This window comes from Mus caroli, unplaced genomic scaffold, assembly GCF_978045245.1.
Source record: "Mus caroli unplaced genomic scaffold, Mus_caroli_1 scaffold_9, whole genome shotgun sequence".
Lineage (NCBI taxonomy): Eukaryota > Metazoa > Chordata > Mammalia > Rodentia > Muridae > Mus > Mus caroli.
In genome coordinates this window covers 79,747,953-79,767,500 of record NW_028227264.1, presented here as the reverse complement: position 1 = coordinate 79,767,500, position 19,548 = coordinate 79,747,953, and the positions used below count along the sequence as shown (strand labels likewise).

The 19,548-nt window shown below is 52.0% G+C and overlaps 1 protein-coding gene and 1 pseudogene across 1 annotated transcript in view; both read left to right on the top strand.

Moving 5' to 3' along the window:
- The window catches only part of Gng7 (G protein subunit gamma 7), a 62,872-nt gene that overhangs the window by 39,318 nt on the left and 4,006 nt on the right, over positions 1-19,548 (top strand). Inside the window, exon 3 of the mRNA XM_021174860.3 lies at positions 19,180-19,295. Within this exon, the coding sequence (XP_021030519.1) occupies positions 19,212-19,295 (84 nt within the window). The 5' untranslated portion in view covers positions 19,180-19,211. The remainder of the gene's footprint in view (positions 1-19,179; positions 19,296-19,548) is intronic.
- Positions 17,658-17,899, top strand: LOC110303681 (ATP synthase F(0) complex subunit f, mitochondrial pseudogene; annotated as a pseudogene).

The window sequence follows — 19,548 nt, the reverse complement described above, 5'->3', positions numbered from 1 at the left end:
GTGTGTGTTTGTGTGTATGGTTCCTGATTGGACCTATTGACCTCAGGCTGTAGCCCAGACAGAAAACTGCTAGTTGCCTCAGACAGCCAAGGCAAGAGTGACACACGTGTGCCACACCAGCATTTTGAAGGATGACGTCGAAGGATTGTAAGTCCAAGGCCAGCCCAGATCCTCAGTGAGTTCCTGTTTCAAAATAAAGATTAAAGAGGGCTGGTAGCTGTTTGCAGTGAAGCACTCAGAGGCAAAGGCAGGCGGGTCTCTTAGTCTCAAGCCAGCCTGGTCTACATGGCAATTTCTAGGACAGCCTGATCTACAAAAATGAGACTCTTAAAAGGGGGACGAGGGGTATGTGGCCAGGGGTAGATTTGTTAGCTGTAGGAGAGTCTGACGTTCATCTATGTCGCCGTTAGTAAAAACAAAACAAAACAAAAAAACCATCCTGCTGACCTGTCCTGAGGCTTCCCACCTGCGAGGTGACACCCAGGCTTTTGGGACAATTAGGGCAGTCCTGGTGACTTCAGAATGTGTGGATTTCACCCATGCTGTGCAGTTGTGTGGAGACAGTGGCAGCCCTGGGGCTTTGCCTATGGTGTCCCATGTGCGTCAGGAGGTGACCTGGCTGACTGTCGCTGGCTAGCCCTGCAGCACGTCACGGGAGCCTGAGGGCTGGGACTCTGTCTGCCTAGGGCTGCAAGAGCACGTATGTGTGACACACAGACGTGGGTAGCTGCTCGGTGGCTGCGAGTGGCTGTGCACGCACAGGTCTCTGGCTGGCTCTGCCTCTCCTGGGCAGTTCTGTTTCCCAGATGCATCCCGGAGCGAGGCCAAATGAAAATAAATCAAAGTTCCCGACTGCTTCTCTTTCCTGCCTGAAGGCTCGCGGTGACCTTTGTCCGACTTCAGCAAGCTGGAGCCATTTGTGCATAGGCAGCAGGGCACCCCTGCCCCAGCCCACTCCAAGGGCTCCCAGATCCTGAGCTCCTTCAGCAGAGGAGGATGCAGGGCTGGGGAAAGCAGTGAGGTTTTCTGGAAGTTGAGAAAACAGCCCAGCTTCACACAGGGAAGCTGGTAGTTAAAGTGAGTGAGTGCAGGGTTCCTTATGACCCCACCCCCACTCCATCCTACTGTATCCTCAGAAGAATGGGAAGCCAGGGCGCGAGCGGTGTTTGCACATATGTCTTCACAGCTGAGAAGTGGAAACAACATCCACTCATATGGTGGTATGTCCACACAGTGGAATATTACTCAGCCATAAAAAAGAGAAGGGCATTCTGCTGCTTGCTCCAACGTAGATGACCCTTAAGGACACATGCTCTGAGACATAGGTTCATACCTGTCACCCTTGCACTGAGAATTCAGAGGCAGGAGGATCAGGAGTTCAAGGTCATCCTCGGCTACGTAGTGAGTTCTAGGCCAGCCTGGGCTACATGAGACCCTGACTCAAAACACAAAGCTAAGTTTTCTGAACTGAGAATTGCAATACATGCCTGTCATTCCAGTACTCAGGAGGCTGGTGCAGGAGAATCGCCATGAATTTGAAGCGATCCTGGATGATCGAGTGAGAGCCCACACATTGAGCTCCCATCCTCATCACTGGGGAAGAACTCATGGCTTCCCACTTGTGGGGCTCTGCCAAGCAATCGGTAACCCCAGCAAAGGGCAGCACACACCCTCAGAGAGCTCGGGCCGCTGAGAAGCAGAGGCCTGGCTGTCTCCAGCCGACATCTGTGCAGCCTGTGTCGGGCAGGCTCCTGGGAAACAGGCACACACTGGCGCTGATGCTGCGGGAGCCCAAGCTGTGGGCTACATCTGCTAGATCTCTGGAACTTTCTAGTCCTTTCCAGACTGTGCCACATTGCGGCTCACCCTGTAGGCAGATGTCACCTTCAGATCACTCCCCTCAGGTCACAGCTTCTACCCAGATTCGCAGCTGATCCAGGATCCGGCTGGTGAGCCCCTATGAGACTTCCCCTCCCCACATGTCACCCCTTCCTTCCATTCCAGCTTGAACCCTCCCAGAGCAGGGATTAAAAGCATGCGCCACCACTGCCCGGCTCATTTATCTCTTTTGTGTGTGGGCATGAGCCAGGGCGCGCATCTGGAGGTCAAAGGACAGACTGTAGTTCTCTCTTTTCACCACTTAGGCCTGGGAATAGGATTCAGGTCATCACATAGGGTTGGCCACAAGCCTCTCTCACCACTCAGCCATCTTGCCGGCCCCAGAGGACGTAGAGCTTTGAAGGTTTTGCCAGAGTATGTTCAGTCACATCGGAAACCCGATGGCTCTGGCCAACCTGGCCGCTTGAGAGTCAAGCCTGTTTACTTATGCTTATTTCATTATTCGTTTCTGGGTTGAAGCTGTCTGAGCTAGCTTTGAACTTACTCTATAGTACAGGCTAGCCTCCCACTCACAGTAATCCCCCTGCTTCAGCCTTCTCAGTGCTGGGATGACAGGTATATGCTATCACACCTGGCTTAGTTGGAACAGCTTATGGACATAGGGTCTGTTCAATTGCGATGGAATGTTCTGGAATTAGTCAAACTTTGTTAAGCTCTGGCAGGATGCTACCGCACTGAACTGAGAAGGCAGGCGAATTCTGCAGAAATTAACTTGCCTTGTATAAAATGGCTCCACTTGTGGAACTCAGTGGGCAGGACACTTGGCCAGAGTGCACGAGGTCCTGGACTTCACCTCTGGTACCCAGAAGCCAAGCCTGGGAGTGACACCTAGCATCCCAGCATTCCTGAGGTGGGAGCAGATCCTCAGCTACTCAGAGTTCCAGGCCAGCCTGGGCTACATGAGATTCTATCCATGAAAGGTGGCAGCCCAGCTGCTCTGGGTCCCAGGAGCCTCAGATGCCCAGATCTAAAACCCCTCAGGTTCTCTGGGGTTTCTCTCACATCTGGCCTCCTCCTGAGAAGACACAGGAGAAGGCTTGGGGGTTTCCCTTGCCCTTGCTGAGCTGCTGAGAGCTGGGCTGGCTTTCTTGGTTGCTTCTGAGGGACAGAAAAAAGAGAAGTGGGAACTCTTTGTTTTCAGATCCTTCCAGGAGGCTACTGGGTGACATCAAAGTCTGGGCTCTTGGAGACTTTGAGGTGGAGACTGAGAGGGGAGCAGGCCTAGGCAACCTGGAAATGTCACCCAGGGAGCTGTCCCCCAAGAGGAGACTGGGCCCGTGGGTCTGACCTGAGTCCCTGCTTCCTCTCACTGCAAGCCGGGAGCTCTCCCTGTGCTGTGACTGCCACATGCCTGCACGCACATCAAGTTCCCAGAGTTTACCCAGGCTGCTTAGGGTCAGAGCAGGTCTCCCCCCGTCTTAGCTTAGGGAGAGTCGGCACTGTCACCTTTCACTCAGTCACGCAAGCAAGCACCTCTGTCCATCCACCCTGTATCCAAAGCAGAGTCATGGTTGTCAAAAGGCCAAAGGAGGATATCTGAAGATTATGGATCGCCCTGTCCACTATTTAAAGAGGAGCGAGGAGCCTGGCATCATGGTGCCCATTTTCCATGGCTGCACTCTGGTCATGGTAGGAGGGCCCCACAGCAGACCATGTCTCAGACCGCAAGCAGGCTCAGTGGCCTTGAAGGTGCTGGTGGAAGCTGCCGAGGCCAACTAGCTCAACTGCTTTGTGGTTCCCCTTGGTATCTGTGGCCCTCACAGCGGGTGACTCTCCCTTTCTCTCTCTTGCTTGCCTGCTTTTCTCCAGTAGGATAGCTTTATTCTGCAGCCCAGGCTGGTTTCAAGTTTGTGGCCATCCTACTGCCTCAGCTTCCTGAGTGAGGGAATGGTAGGCAGGACCTTCTGTGCTGAATGCTCCTTGGTAGAATTGATGTGGTAATTTTGTTACAATTGTAGCAAACTTTGTGTCTCTTAGTGATGGTTATAATGAAGAGGCGCTACTGTAACAGGGATCACAGCAACCAGGGATCCCTGGTGCATGCTGGGAGAAGGTACTCAGAACTTCAAGGAGGGGCAGACATGTGTGAGTCGTGGGACCTGGAGTTGGGCTGCTTGCCTGTGAGGCTCTCATTTCTACCTCAAACAGCTCTGATTTTACAGCTCCACACAGCCACCCCTGGGGACTCGAACTTGTGTCTTTGTGCTTGCAAAGCACGTGATCTTACCCACTGAACCACACCTTACTGAGGGTGACTAGGACACAGGTGTGTGTGCTTTAAATGTGTGACATTATCCATCACAGGAATAGCTTCTCTGAATTTGCACTTCAAAATAAAAAGGTGTGTGAATGGATGGTGGGGTTGTGGTGGCAGACACCTTTAGTCCCAGTGCTCTGAAGGCAGAGACAGGCGAGTCTCCGTGAGTTCAAGGCCAGCCTGGTATACAGAATGAGTTTCAGGACAAGTCAGAAATACACAGAGAAACTGTCTCAAAAATAAAATGAGAAGCAGACATTTGGGGGGTGTGGGATGGGAAATCACTTTCAAGCATCTAGGCATCTCTAAGATGAGGTATAGATGACCCAGAGGCTCAACCCTCAGCCCTCTCAGCCTTGACTCTGTGTGACTTGGCGTACCTGAGTGATGTCTGTATAAACATGTGGCCATGGAGAAGGTGGAGTCCAGGAGTCCTGCTCAGTGCCCGGGATGCCCACAGCAGAGGGTCCAGGCCTCAGGCTTCCTTCAGCCTCCTTCTCCAGTAGAGAAGGTTGGACTCAGGCTAAGCAGCCACACATTGTGTGGGTGGAAAAACCCCTGTTGGTTTTGTGAGAACAGCTACTGTTTGTGAAGGAAGAGGGGCTGAGGTGGGTGGCAGGAATCACAGGGACTGCCCCAGCCAGAGGGCAGCAGCCTCCTGCCTCGTGAGCCACCAGCCCAGCCTGGACAGGAAGTCCAGCCTGGGTTGGCCTCACCAGGGACAGCCCACTGCAGAAGCAGCCTCAAAGATGGGGATTCCCCCAGGAGTGATGACCGTCTTCTAACTGCCTAATATCACCAGGGACCTCAGCTTGGGTCAGGGAATCTGCCAACTAAGGCCCGAACTGAAGGACAGGACCCCTATTCCCCTGCTCTCCCCTCTCCAGCCCAGCTCCACCCAGTGTCCTGCATAGCACGAGGGGCAGGCAGCCCTTGAGCCCAAGTTTAAGGCCATCCTGGGGGCTGGGAGATATCTAAGTTGGTAAAGTGCTTGCAAATACTCTATGTAACCTCAGAGCCTGGGAGATGGGGCAACAGGACCCTAGAGCTTGCCAGCTGCTCAGCCTAGCCCACTGTCTCAATAAACAAGATGTCCAGCAGCCGAGGAGTGACTTGGGTTTTCCTTTGGTCTCTACATGAGTGTGTACACAAAACACAGCTAGCCGGGACAGTGAGTAAGACCGTGTGTGTGTGTGTGTGTTCATGTGTTTGTGCATGTGTGTGTCATGTTCATGTTTGTGTTGTGTGTATGTTCAAGTGTGTGTACGTGTATTGTCATGTATGTACACAAGTACGTACGTCTTCATGTGTGCATAAACATTCATGTATGTGTATAAATATTCATGTGTGTGTGTATGTTTGTGCATGAGTGTGTGCATGTTCATGTGTGCATATGTGTCATGTGTGTGGTATGCATACATGTTCATGTGTTTGTGCATATCTGTGCATGTTCATGTGTGTGGTGTGGTATGTGTCCATGTGGTGTGTATATGTGTGTGTGTGTGCTCATGTTCCTGAGTGTGTTCATGTGGTGTTTGTATATGTGTGTGTGGTGTGTACATATACCACAGCTTGCCAGACAGGTAGCCCACAGTCAGCACTCCCCTAAAGGGTCCCACTTCCCTGGCTCTCCACCCAGCCTGCTCTAGTCCCAGTCACCTGTCAGCTGTGGGTCCCAGGTCACAAGCTTTAACCTAACTTCTAGTTCTCCGCCCTTCCACCAGTGGCTTACATCAAAGCAGCCGGCAGCCGGCAACCCTCCCAAATGTTCCGTGCAGACTCGGGGCCCTGGAATTTTGTTTTCCTTCAGCCGGTGCACGTGCCTCTGCGCACTCTGACCTTGGCTGGGAGGATCCAGGGACTGTCGTGGAATAATACAAGTTGGAAGACAAAACTGAGAATGTAAGTGTGCCCATCTGCGAAGGGAGGCATCACTCTTTATCTTTGCTCGTTCATTCCTTTGGTTTGTCTTCTTTGTTTATGACAACATTTTACACAGCCCAGGCTGGACCACAACTCATGACTCTCCTGCCTCAGCCTCTGAGGCCTGAGTGGCATTAGAGTGGGGTGGTGGCAGTGCACGCCATTAGTCCCAGCACTCGGAAGGCTTAAGTTCCAGGCCAGCCAAGTGTACACCGAGAAACCCTATCCCTAAAAACCAAAGCAAACAAACAGATAGGAAAAGAAAAAGAAAAATGGAGCCCGCTAGTGAGTTGTTTGGTTTGCAGTGCTGGAGACAGAAGCCATGGCTTCTCCTTCCGTCATGACCCATGAGGAGCCTCTTGTCATCTCAGAATAGGCGCAGAGCTAGGAGTTCAAATCCAGGTCCCTGCGGGTCAGCTCTGCCCTGTGCGGGTAGGTCCTGTCCTCTCTACTGTGTAAGGATGTGGCCAAAGCAGCAAAGGCTAGAAGCCTGGTTCAGCAGTTACAGCCCTGGCTGTTCCTGCAGAGGACCCAGCACTCCCGTGGCAGGGGCTCACAACAGTCACTCCAGTTCCAGGGTGCAGACAGACATGTAGGAAACACCCAAATACACAAAAAGTAAAATAAATAAGTCTCTCTCTCCTTTTTAAAACTTTTATCTGAGTCATGTCTGATTCCGTAGTTTATCTTTTTTTAATAATTGATATTTTGGCCGGGCAGTGGTGATGCACGCCTTTAATCCCAGCTCTTGGGAGGCAGAGGCAGGTGGATTTCTGAGTTCGAGGCCAGCCTGGTCTACAGAGTGAGTTCCAGGACAGCCAGGGCTATACAAAAAACCCTGCCTCGAAAAACCGAAAAACCAAACCAAAAAAAAAAAAAAAAAAAAAAATTGAAATTTGGTCTTTTAGGCCAACTGTCTATCTTGCTAGGATACAGATGTACCACTTATTTTTTTTTTAATAAAATTATTTTATAAAGGAGCCTCTTTAGTGCAGTAGGAAGCATGTCAGTCTCATAAAATTATACTATGTGTGTTTTGCCTTCATGTTATTCTGTAAACCTAAGTGCAGTTCCTGAGTGGCTAAGGCCAGCAAGAATGCACCGGGTTCTTCAAAGCTGGAGTCACAGAGGGCTGTGAACTCCGTGTGGCTGTGAGAACTGTGGTCAGGTCCCATGTGAGAGCAGCCAGTGGTCACAGACGCAGGGCCGTCTCTATGTGCATGATAGGATGGGTGGGCTCACAAACTGGAGACCCATGTTTTGAGGTGGGGTGACTCAGGAGACTACTCAAGGCATCCTCCTGTCTCAGCCCCTGAGCACAGATCCCAGGTCTGCGCTGTACAACCCAGATGTTTATGTGGGTTTGAACCTGTGACTGCCTGGTCACACAGCAAGCATTTTACCCCCTAGCATTTCTCCAGTCCTTTACTTGTTTTGTGTTTATTATTAGAGAGAGAACCTATGGCCTCACTCATGCTAGGCAAGCCTCACTGAGCCACACAGCCCAGGGTGTTCATGAGACTCTTACAGTTCCTCCCCCGAAGGAACAGATCCCAGCCCTGGAGGGCACTGTGGGGACTTCCATGTTCCCACAGAATAGGAGCAGCCACCAGAGGCCAGTACTTAGGCAAGGTGTTCCATTCTCTGGTTGGCTGTCACCTCCCATACAGACAAATCAAGGCCATTTGTGTGCCCTGAGTGGCACCAGCTGAGCTCCATCCCAGGCACCTGGCCGTGAGAGCCCCCGTCCTGGGATGGACAATGGATCTGGGGACAGAATCAGCTCAGTGAAGCAGAATTATCAATGAACTTTCTGGAGTTGGGGGGTGTTTGTCCCTGCCATTGTCCGGTGCCAGCTCTGAATACCAGCTTCTAGAATGTGTTGGAGGGGGAGCTCTGTAAACATCTACATGTAAAATCTGAGGCATGCCCCTTCCCATAACAGATAGATTCAAACTGAGCTGGGGCCATCACATCATCCACGGCATAATGTCTCCACGTGGTTCTCCGCAGAGCGAGACAAGGGATCAGAGGCAGAAAGACCAGGAAGTTTCAGGCTGATGGCTCTGACAAGATAGGAAGGGGCCACAGGCCAAGGGATGTGAGACCTGTGGATACTGGGATAGGTGGGAGCCCCTGTGGAGTCTGCCTGATCTTTCCCACCTGGGGCTGGTACCCAGGGAAACTGGGCCATGCTCCGATGCCCAGCAATACTGAGTCAAGTACTTTGTCAGAATTTCTTGGAGGGATTTCTTGTGATTGTGGAAAAGTAATATCCCAGAGGCTGCAGAGAGACAGAAAGGTTTTAGTGGCACTTATAGAGTCATTGAGTCCCCACACAGCCCTCTCCTCTCTCCAACCAACCCTCCCTTCCTTCAGCTCACGAGACCCAGGCTGCCCTGTGCCCTGGCATGGATCCAGGGTGACAGCATTTCCTCAGGACAGGGAAGCTGAGAGTGGGTGACAGGAGCCACGGGGCTGCGTGCTCTGGCCCAACCCCCATACCCAAGGTTACAAACTCTCACATGATCATGGCTACCCTCCACACACACACACACACACACACACACACACACACAGCCAGAGAGGACCAAAGGCCACCACCCACTGCCCCCAGAGTGCCAGATGGGTAAACAGTGCTCCTTTCTCTCCAGTTCCTGTCACTAAGGTGACAGCCCCGTCACTGTCAGCACAAGTCAGCTCATTTTGGGGCTCTGCACTGGGAGCAGGGCCCGCCTGGACTATCTGTTTTTGCCTCTCGTGGACATTTTACTCATAGCTATTCTTTGGCCCTTTTCTAAATATAGCCACACAGGGACCCATTTACTCTGTGAACAAAGGGGCCACGGCTGACAGAGAGTCACAAGATGCTGTTTTTCATCTGGGTCACTGGTTTCCCTCGGAAATACACCCCCAAGTCCCGTTGTGAGGTCACACACTGTCTTCACGTGGCCAGCCCCACACCATGACCCTGAGAAGCTACAGGCTTGACCCATTCAATCTAGGGAGGGCTCACCAGGGAATCCCAACATGCATGCATTCCTATGGCTGGGCAGAGGGTGTCAACCTCTGTCCATGGCTCTCAGCCCTCTCTAGTGTCCACTGTGACAGAAGAGCCTGCTAGGGGTCAGGGGACCACTGAGGGTCCCCATCACAGCTGCCAGGGGAAGCACAGAGGAGCAGTCCTTCAGGGACTTGCTCAAGGCCAAGGGCAGCCCCTGCTGTGACCATCACCTTCTCTGTGGAGACTAAGCCAAGCTGAGATCCCCTGGGTGCTAGGGACATTGTGCTATAGCATTCTCTATGGGGGAGGGGGTGGGGGTGGGGGCTACACCCATTCCATACCAGGGGCTGCCCAAATGTCACAGTCACCTCCATATGGGAGCCCCTAGGCCAAGACTCACTGAATAAACACAGGCCAGGCGAAGCCAAAAGAACAGTGCAAACAGTTGCACAACTAAATTGAAAAAATCAACTAGGGTTGCACGGGTGGGGAGAGGAGACGGCACAGCTGCCATAGAAAGCAGTTTGGCAATTTCTGAAAAAAATTAAAAAAAAAAAGCCAAACCAAGCATAATCAATCACGTGACCCAGCAACTTGAAATTCACACACCCACCTCCCCAATCCTGGGCTCCTTCCTGTGTACATGCCCCAGGGACATGCATTCATCAACAAGGTCCTGGTGTATACAGCTGGCATGCAATTGTGTTCAAGACCCTTGTATATATAGTGGTGTGACATCATTGTGGAGACCTTGTTTTCAGAATTGGTGTGCAGTCATCACTGGGACCCACCCCTGTGTACACAGTGGTGTGCAATCATGGCTGAAACGATTTTTGTATACAGTGGTGTGTGTTAGGCTGCGCAGGTGCAGGGGGGCTACAGCCAGGCTCTATGCTCAGCCGCGGCACACGTCAGCCTGGTTTGTTTGGCTTCTGATCTGGGCTCTGTAAACACAGCTCCTTTCTGAACACCATGTGCTGGGAGCGAACAGACGTCTTGCGTCTGCCTCCTGCCCATCCGGCCTCGCGGTTTGGTTGTGTTTTGTGTTTGTTTTCCACTTATTTCTTAACTTATTTTTTGGCAGGCAGGAGGAGAAACCAGGGAGGGAAAAGTGAGCCGGATTCCTGGATGTTGATAGGAAGATAGGAGTGAGACATGGTGCTCTAGGAGGCTGAGGAGAAAACGGAAGTTCAAGGCCAGACTGGGCCGTTTAGGGACGCCTTGTCTCAAAATAAACAATAAAAGGGGACGTGGTCAGAGAGGAGTCCCTGCCTGGAATCCCCAGTGAGGGACTGTGGGGGTGGCCAAGGAGAGGGTCCACTCCTTACACCCTAGATCAAGCCTAGAATCCCTCAGGTCCAGCTCCCCTCCACTCCCACCCCCGCCCCGTCCTGCCTCCCCACCCAGTCTTATCCAGCCTCCAACTTTCACCGACCCAGTCTGGACGTTAATTTTTCTTCCTGTATTAGACAGAGTTCATTTCCAATCCAGTCTTTAGACACACACAAACACACACACACACACACACACACACACACACACACGTGCGCGCGGTCTCATGTAGCCCAGGCTGGCTTCACACTCACTCTGGGTGACCCTGGGTTCCATCCTCCTGCCTCTGCCTGCAGAAGCTGGCCACGGAACTCGGTTTCTGTGGTGCAAAGGATGGAGCTCTCGACTCCAGCCACTTCCGTCTCATCATGAATACGCGGGGGTGGGGTGGGGCTGGCACAGGGGGCACCAGGGAGTCCCTGGGACCACACCACCCCGAGGCCCTGATCTTAAAGAATCCTTTCGTTTGCTGGTTTCTGGCTCCGGCACTGGAAAGGGACAGGCAGACACACAGCCCGGTTCCCTCCTATTCCCAGATCCAGGCCCTGCGGAGAGGGAGGCGGGTGTCTTCCCAGCTGAGACCTCCCCAGGGTTGGCTTCCTTCTCCCACCTGGGGACCCTTGTCTCTTTCCCCCACCCTTTCCCCAGCATTCCCCACATTCCGGTCCCCTGACAAAGGATTCCAAGCTGGCTCGGGACTTTCTCAGCAGCAGAGAAGACTGCGGGAGGGGAGGGGCGGCTGTGCTTTCCCAGCCTGTGGGAGTGGCGGTGTCCCAGCTATGAGAGCTATGCCCGGCATGCACAGGTTCCCCAGCATTTTTGGATCTGAATGTCATTGTTTCCTAAAGTGGATTGCGGGGAGGGGGGGGGGGACGTTAATGGCCCCTCAGCTCTACTTTAGAGCCATTGTAGCCTGGGGAGATAGCCCAGGTTATATCTCACTGCACTGACTGCTTCAGCAGAGGACTCGGGTTAGGTTCCTAAAACCACATGGGGTTCACAACCCTCTGTGACTCCAAGCTCCAGGGGGACCGACGCCCCCTTCTGGTTGCTCTTGGAAGTACACAAGGCAGTAGGATTGTCGTTGAGTTTTAGGCCAACTGCAGAAACAAAATTTAGCCAGGTGTGAACCATGCCTTTAATCTCCTTAGAGGCAAGAGGATCTTTGTGAGTTCAAGGCCAGCCTGGTGCCTATAAAACCTTGTCTCAATCAATCATCAATTAATGCTACAAAGTTCACGGCTTGGAAGACAGCCATGTGGGTAAAGGACCTGAGTTCAATCTCGAGGGCTAGGTCAACGCTCACAGCATGAGTTCACACAGCATTGATTTAATTCCAGTTTTGTTTTTCTTTTGAGCCTTGGTCTCACTGATGATCCCAGGCTGGCCTCAAAGTTGTGATAGTCCCTCTGCCTCAGCCTCCAGATTTGGGTAGACAGGTACTGCAGAGGGTGGATGGAGTTACTCATGGCTGGTGCTGGGCTCAGCACTTGCTTGGCATGCTGAAACCCTGGGTCTATCCCAGCAGGTCAGGAGTTCAAGGCTATTCTCAGCTACTTAGGGAATTTCAAGCCAGCCTGGGCTACATGAGACCCCATCTGGCAAGGAAAGGAAAGAGGGCTGGTGAGAGGGCTCAGTGGTGAAGGGGCTTGCTGCCAAGCCTGATAACCAGATTCAGTCCTCCTCAGGACCCACTTAGTGGAAGGAAAGAACAGACTCCCCAAAGCTGCCCTTCAACTTCCACACATGTGTACTTGTAAAGAGTTCCGGGTCTGCCGGGCTTCAGAGCGAGGCTGTCTCCACAAACACACAATGAGCTGGTGACAGTGTCAGGCAAAGAACTCCAAGCTACATAGGAGGCTGAGGCAGGAGGATTACTTCAATGCAGAAGTTTGAGACCAGCCAGGTCACAGAAATTTCCACCACCCTAGACTGTCCCTTCATTATTGTTATCGTTGTTGTTATTGCTTGAGCCAGAGTCTCATGTAGCCGAGGCTAGCCTCAAACTTCCTATGTGGACAAGGATAACCTTGCAACTCCTGATCTTTCTGCGTTTGCCTCCCAAGTACTTGGATAACAACTTTGCAACTCCATGCCCCATGCTGGACATGGAACCCAGGGTTTCAACATGCTGAGCAAGCACCCTGCCCACTGAGCTACAACCACTACCCACTGAGCTACAAGCACCCTGCCCACTGAGCTACAAGCACCCTGCCCATTGAACTACAACCACTGCCCACTGAGCTACAACCACTGCCACAACCATTACCCACTGAGCTACAAGCACTGCCCACTGAGCTACAAGCACCTTGCCCACTGAGCTACAACCACTGCCCACTGAGCTACAGGCACTGTTCCAGCTGAGTTGTCCTCCCCATGGCTCTGGCTGTGAACATCTCACCATATTGCGCTCACAACACCAGCACATTCCAGAACATGTTTTCATTCTCTGTCCACAAACAGGTGACCTGAGCTCATCACCTGACCAGGTTGTGCAAAGTATTTGAGGTATTTTCCTCAAAGTCCACATGCCTCAGAAAGAGGTCATGGATGCGGGGTTCCTGTCTTGGGTGCAGAACGACAAGCGTGGACCTGTTGCTCCAACTCAAAGCCACTGTTTTCTGTTTAGAGAAGGCACAATTTGAATCTGGGGCATAGGAGAGGGGATTCCAGAGTATTTTCCAAATCCATGTCTGCATGGACCCATGACAAAGCCAGGTTCCTGGCGGTACCCTCATCGTGCCCAGGGACCTGGTCATCCTGTGGACTCTGCCATGGAGTTATGCAACAGGAGTTCAAGGGGAGACATTTCTATTGATTTATAAGCCGTCTGCAGTGAAGTATCCCAGGGTGCTCTTAAACCTCCTGCCTCCACTTCCCCAGTTCTGGGATGGCAGAAGTGCTACCACACCAGGTATATGCAGTGCTGGGCGTGGCACCTAAGATTTCGTTCATCCAGGCAAGCACAGAGCCACAAGCACTATAGCAACTGAGCTTTAAGCACTCAACCAACAGAGCTGCAAGCACCCTGCCTACTGGGCTCAGTTTAGGCCCTGACTTTTCCCAAGTCCCCCTAGGCCCATCTGGGTAGTAGTGACTTCTCCGCACAGCCTCTGGACAGATCAGAGGAGAGGCCTCCCCCTGCACGTGGTCTCTCAATGGAAATCATTAAACTGGCCGGGCCACATTTGCAGGAAGCACTGGTCACCCAGCTGTCAGCAGCCACCTCTGCTCCAGGCTGTGCTGCATCTGACTCCTGACCTGGATCTACACAGCACATCTTTCTCCATGGTGGCTGTGGCTGCTCAGGTCCCCTTTCCCCACAGGATGTTCAGAGATGGAGACTCTCCCTGCCAGCATTCAGTCCTCCATCTTCCTTCCACCGTGTCTCCCCTTGAATCCACACAGGGACTTTGTATATTTATTTTATTTTATGTTTATTATTTATTTTGTGGTGACTAGGTCTCATGTAGTACAGGCTAGCCTCAAACTGGCTATGTAGCTGAGGGTGGTCTTGAACTCCCAATCTTCTGCTGGGTGTGCTGTACCTTGCTTATGGGGTGATCTGATGGGCCCCAGGGCCTCCTGTGTGCTCGACAAGCACTCTACCAACTGAGCTGCAAGCACCTTACTCACTGGGCTACAAGTACTGTATTGGCTGAGCTACAAGCACCTTACCAACTGGACTATGAGCAAGCTGTGTCAGTTGAGCTACAGGCACTGTTAGCAGAAGGTCTCTGGTGAGGACAGTGACTTGGTTGGAGGTGGCTCTGACCCATCAAGCTCTTGGTGCTGTGAAGTCACCAGAGTTCACCTTGTCTCATCTTCACCTACAGGGTTGTTGGGGTCACAGGGCTTCTCTGACCTGGGAGTCCTCCAAACCCAGACTTGGCCCCAGGCAACAGTGGGTGGTGCTCAGGAGTCAGGCCAGCATGCTCTGTACTGGAGCGACCCCTGCACCCTGCTGCCCTCTTGGTCCATGTTACCATGATCAATGGCCCAGGCGAGGTGAAGGGCAGTGGGCAGGGGGTCATGGTGCTGTAGGTCATGGTTGGCTGTTGTCCACACACCCAGGCCTGTGAATTTGTACCTGCCAAAGTAAAACCTTCCAACAAGCACACGCCAGTCAACTTGGTACTGCATAGCGGAGGCAGGGGGAGCTGGTCTTCCTCAACTACATGCGCACGATGGGAACAGCCCAGGTGACTTTCACAAAACAGCAGAGTAGGAGCTAAAGAGATGGTGTGTGTATATATGTTTGTATGTGTATATGTATATGTGTGTATGTGTGTTTATGTATATATATATATGTATGTGTGTATGTATATATGTGTGTCTGTGTCTGTGTACATGTGTGTATATATATGTGAGTGTGTGTAGGTGTACATATGTATGTATGTATATGTGTGTATATGCTTGTATATATGTGTATGTATATGTGTGTGCATATATACATATGTGTATGTATATATGTACGTATATGTGTGTATATATGTGTGCACATATATGTATGTATATATTGTATATATGTGTGTTTGTATGCACGTATATGCATGTATGTCTGTGTATGTGTATATGCATATGTGTATATGTATGTGTGTGTATATGTGTATGTGCCACAGTATATGTACAGAGCTCAGATAACTTAAGGAAATCCATCCTCACGGTCCACTCTGTGGGTCCCAGGGCTTGAACTTGGGCTCTCGGGCTTGGCAGGGCACCATTGGCTGCTGAGTCTCTGGCCTGTGCCTTCTGTCTTTGATGCCCTGTTGCTTACTCATGAGAAAAAGCGAAGTATGTGAGTGTGTGAATCGCAGCAGCAGTGTCATGCTGGGATAATGAGGCCAGAACCTAGGTAGTGTGAGATTCCAGGACTTTCAACCTACAAGGAAATGAAGGCTGAATCCAAGGTCACTGAGGACAGCTGCCATAACATAGGGCAGTGCAGTAGCCAGGGCGACAGAAATGGCCCGTGTCCTGTGGCTGGTTACATGGCCACGTGTCCTTCTAAAACTGCCCACTGTGAACCTAAAAGGTTTTCACCATTAATAGAAACCTTGTCATCAAACAGAGTCCAAGAAGGGTAACACTCACTGGGCCATGGTGGGGCACACCTTTAACCCCAGCACTCAGGAGGCAGGGGCAGGTGGATCTCTGTGAATTTGAGGCCAGCCTGGTCTTCAGAGTGAGTTCCAGGGCTGCACAGAGAAACCCTGTCTCGAAACCAAAACCAACCCAAGCACAAACCAGCACAAAGGCCGTTGTGCACCCTCCCCTTTCTCCGGTGTCTTATTGGCTTTTGCTAGTGGTTGTGGTGGTGGTGTTTTGTTTTTGATGTGGTCTCATGTTGCTAAGGCTGGCCTTGAACTCACAATGTAGTCAAGGATAAGCTTGAATTCTTGATCCTTCTACCTCCACCTCCTGAGTACTCGGGTAAAGCGATGCACCTCCGTGTCTGCCTTAAGAGCATCCTGTGTGAACGTGAACGGCCCCGGCCAGTCTCTCCTGGTCTCCTTGGTTCAGTCTTCCTGTGGCCAGTGAGCACCCCATCATTTACTTATTTATTTATGGATTTTGAGGCAGGGCCTCATTGTGTAGTCATGGTTACCCTAGAACTTGCCTTGTAGACCAGGCTGGCCTCTGCCTCACCAGTGTTGTTGGGATAGGCTATATAAAGCTGTGAACACTGCTCAGCTGCATAGAGAACCATCCAGAACCATCCAGAACCATCCACAGAGCCTGGGTACAGCTGCCCGATGTCTCTGCTGCACTAGACCCCCAAATCACCCACCCAGAGGACCCCAGCTCCCTCCCTTCTCGGCATGTGGGGTTCCATGGCTTCAGTTCGGCTGGTGACCAGGTTGCAGGGTCTCTTGAGATCTGTGAAATCAAAAAGAGAATGCCAGCTCCCCTCAGGCCCCCCAAGACTTGTGTGGCCATCACAGGGGAGCTCCTGTCTGGAGTGGCGGAGGCAGGCACCAGGCATAGCATCCTGGTAACTTTGTGAATTTCTTCACATTCCCTTCGTGTCTGAGGTCTATGTTACTTCTATCACTGTCTCTTCCATGCTTGGTTCTGGGGTGGCCATTTTCATCCTCCCCAGCACACGGGAGGTGTAATTATACCTCTCCCCACATGGGGAGCTAAACCCCAGCCCTGGCTTCCAACTCCTGCAGGATGCTCAGAGCCTCTCCAAGAGCAAGGGCTTCTCTGACAGGCCTTCTCCCCAAGTCACCATAGGTAATGCCCTGAGTTCTCCTGTGCTGCCCGGAGAGACTGCACTGTGGTTCCTGTGGACACGGCCAGGAGCTCTGCAGGCCCCACTCCACCCACAAGCCTTTCCCCCAGGGCTGCCACGTGTTGAGCCTCATGGTGAGCAGCCTATGAGGAATGAGCCTAGCTGACTCACATCTCAAGGTTTTAGCTACAGTTGATTCCCTTACTACCTGTATGTGTGTGTGGGGGGGGATAAGGGGGCATGGCTTGGGTGTGAGTCAGGGACTGGCTGGTGACACAGTTCTCTGCAGAATCACAGCTTGGGGTCAGCAGACACAATGAAAAGCCAAAACTGCCCACCAGGAAAATCATGGAAGACAGAAACATGTCCAGACACATATGTGGACAAATGCAGCTATGTCCATAGTGATGATATGCAGAGGTGTGTGTGTGTGTGTGTGTGTATACATGATTAAATACTGGCCAAGGATAGAGGTGTGGCTCCTGAGTAAAGCCCTGACTTGGCATGCACACAGCCACACACACATGATCACAGAAATGCCCATGCCCTGTGCCTGTCTGAAGACATCCTCACACACAGCACATACCTGAAGATAGACTCTGACACACTCCCACTTGTATCTGTGTATGCTGATCTCTGCACACAGGCCTGCACTCGGATGCATCTTTAGTGGACACACACACACACACACACATGGCCTGGTCTCTGTTCTCTCTACCCAGCTATATTTAGCTCAGGAGAAATCTCGGGCTGAAGTCCATGCGGTTTCCACGTCCTGCCTGGAAGCCCTGATGAGTGATTTCTCTGCAGCCTGTGCTGAGGCCCGGCTTCTCTGTCCCCAGGAGGGGAGCTGGATGTCAGCCCACACACCAGAGAGCCAGGCAGGCTGAAGGATCTTTTTGTTATGATCATTAATTGAAAACTGATTAGGGGACAGGAGTGCACCCACCCTTCCCAGCAGCCTTTGCGCACAGCTGGATTTCTATAGACACCAGGACTTCAAGATGGCGTCACTCATGCCATTGAAGGAGAAGTGGCTCATGGAAGTTAAACCTGGAGAGCTGCCAAGCTGGCTATCGATACGGGATTTCACCCCATTGGCGCTGCAGGAGCCTTTCAGAGAGGGTATGACCGGTATTACAAGTTCGGAAAGGCAGCATCTGTCTTGGGGATTAACATGGTACTGGCAGCCTGTGTGGTTTTCAGCTACTGCATTTCTTACAAGGAACTCAAACATGAGCGGTGACACAGGAACCACTGAAGAGGGGTCGCTATGGAGGCACTGCATGGCTGAGCAAAGCCCCTACCCCGCTCTGATCCAGGAAGAGTTCATCTGGCCAAACCTTCATACCCTGACTGAGAACTAGTGTCTGATAAAAGGTGACTGAATGGTTCAGGTAAAAAAGAAAAAGGAAAAGAAAACTAACTAGGAACATTGTTAAACTAGATGTGGTGGCTTATGCCAAGCTGAGGCAGAAGGGCCGAGAGTTCCAGGACAGACTGGGCTACATAGGGAGACTCTGTCTCTAAACAACAAAACAATATTCATTGTCTGTTCATGGCAAGCTGAAACAAAAAATATAAGGCGATTCCACTGAGCATTACCTAATGTGACATTTGATAACCTACAGGCAAGGGCTGGCAAAAGGGCTCAGCTGGAAAAGGTGATTGCAGCAAAGACCGACGACCTGTGTTGTCCCAAGGAACCACATGGAAGAAGATAGCAGACTCCTTCAACTTGTCCTCTGACCTCTGCACGGGTGCTGTAACACATGCAAATGTGTGCACACACACTCACACACATGCAAACAGGCATGCATATGCAGATATTTTTAAACAATAAAGTGTTATTACTGCTGAGAGGGCTCAGCAAGTGAAGCACTTGCTGCCAAGCCTAAGGAGTTGGGTTCAATCCCCAGAGACTACTGCAGGCTGTCCTCTGACTTCCACATGCACTCCAACACCCCCATCGCTAAATACATACATACATACATACATACATACATACATACATACATGTAAAAGAGGAGCTGGGTGTGACTCAGCAGGAGGGAGTCACTTCAGAGCCCCCTCTGCCACCTGGACTATCTGAAGAGTCCCTCCAGCGGTGGCCTTCCCAGAAGTGAATTCGGTTCGCCCAGACCACCCAGGTAGCCTAGCCTATACCCAGATCACTGGTTCTGCTGCCATCTGGGGACATCGGAGCCTCTGCTTGAGTCCTCTAGCCCAGGACAAATAGACAATCTCTAGTAGAATTATCATTAGTCCCCGGGCCTGGGCCTTGGTGGTCACAGTTCTCTAGACCCGTTTGATGAATGAATGCGTGATTGTATGACTGGCTAAGGGAGAGACCCGTGGCGAGGCTGGGATGACCCTGAGTGGCCCAGTGGCTGCTGTCCCTTGCCACTCCGCCTGCGGGAATGGAGCAAGTGCTGCTTCCCTTACTCTGAGAGGCCAGCGGGGTCTGGGGCCAGGGTTCCCAGGGTCTAAGCAGCAGGTTCACGCCATGCCCTCTGTGCCCTCCAGCTCTCTAGACGCCAGGTCCACGCTCATGGCCGATGATGTCAGGTACTAACAACGTCGCCCAGGCCCGGAAGCTGGTGGAGCAGCTGCGCATCGAAGCTGGGATCGAACGCATCAAGGTGAGCTGTGTCGGGGGGTGGGGGGACGAGGGGGACCCGGTGAATGAGCGCCTGTCCTTAGCCATAGATTCTGGCTGTGTAACCCGGAGACACGCACTCGGGGCCCCTGAGCACGAGCCACAGCCTCTCTGTCGGGCGGGACAGAGCCTGGGGTAAACGTGGCTTTCCACATCAGGCCGGTTCAGTGTCTTCCTCTGGTTACCACAGATGCAAGCAGAAGATATATACACAGAGGAATGGCGCAGATGGGGGT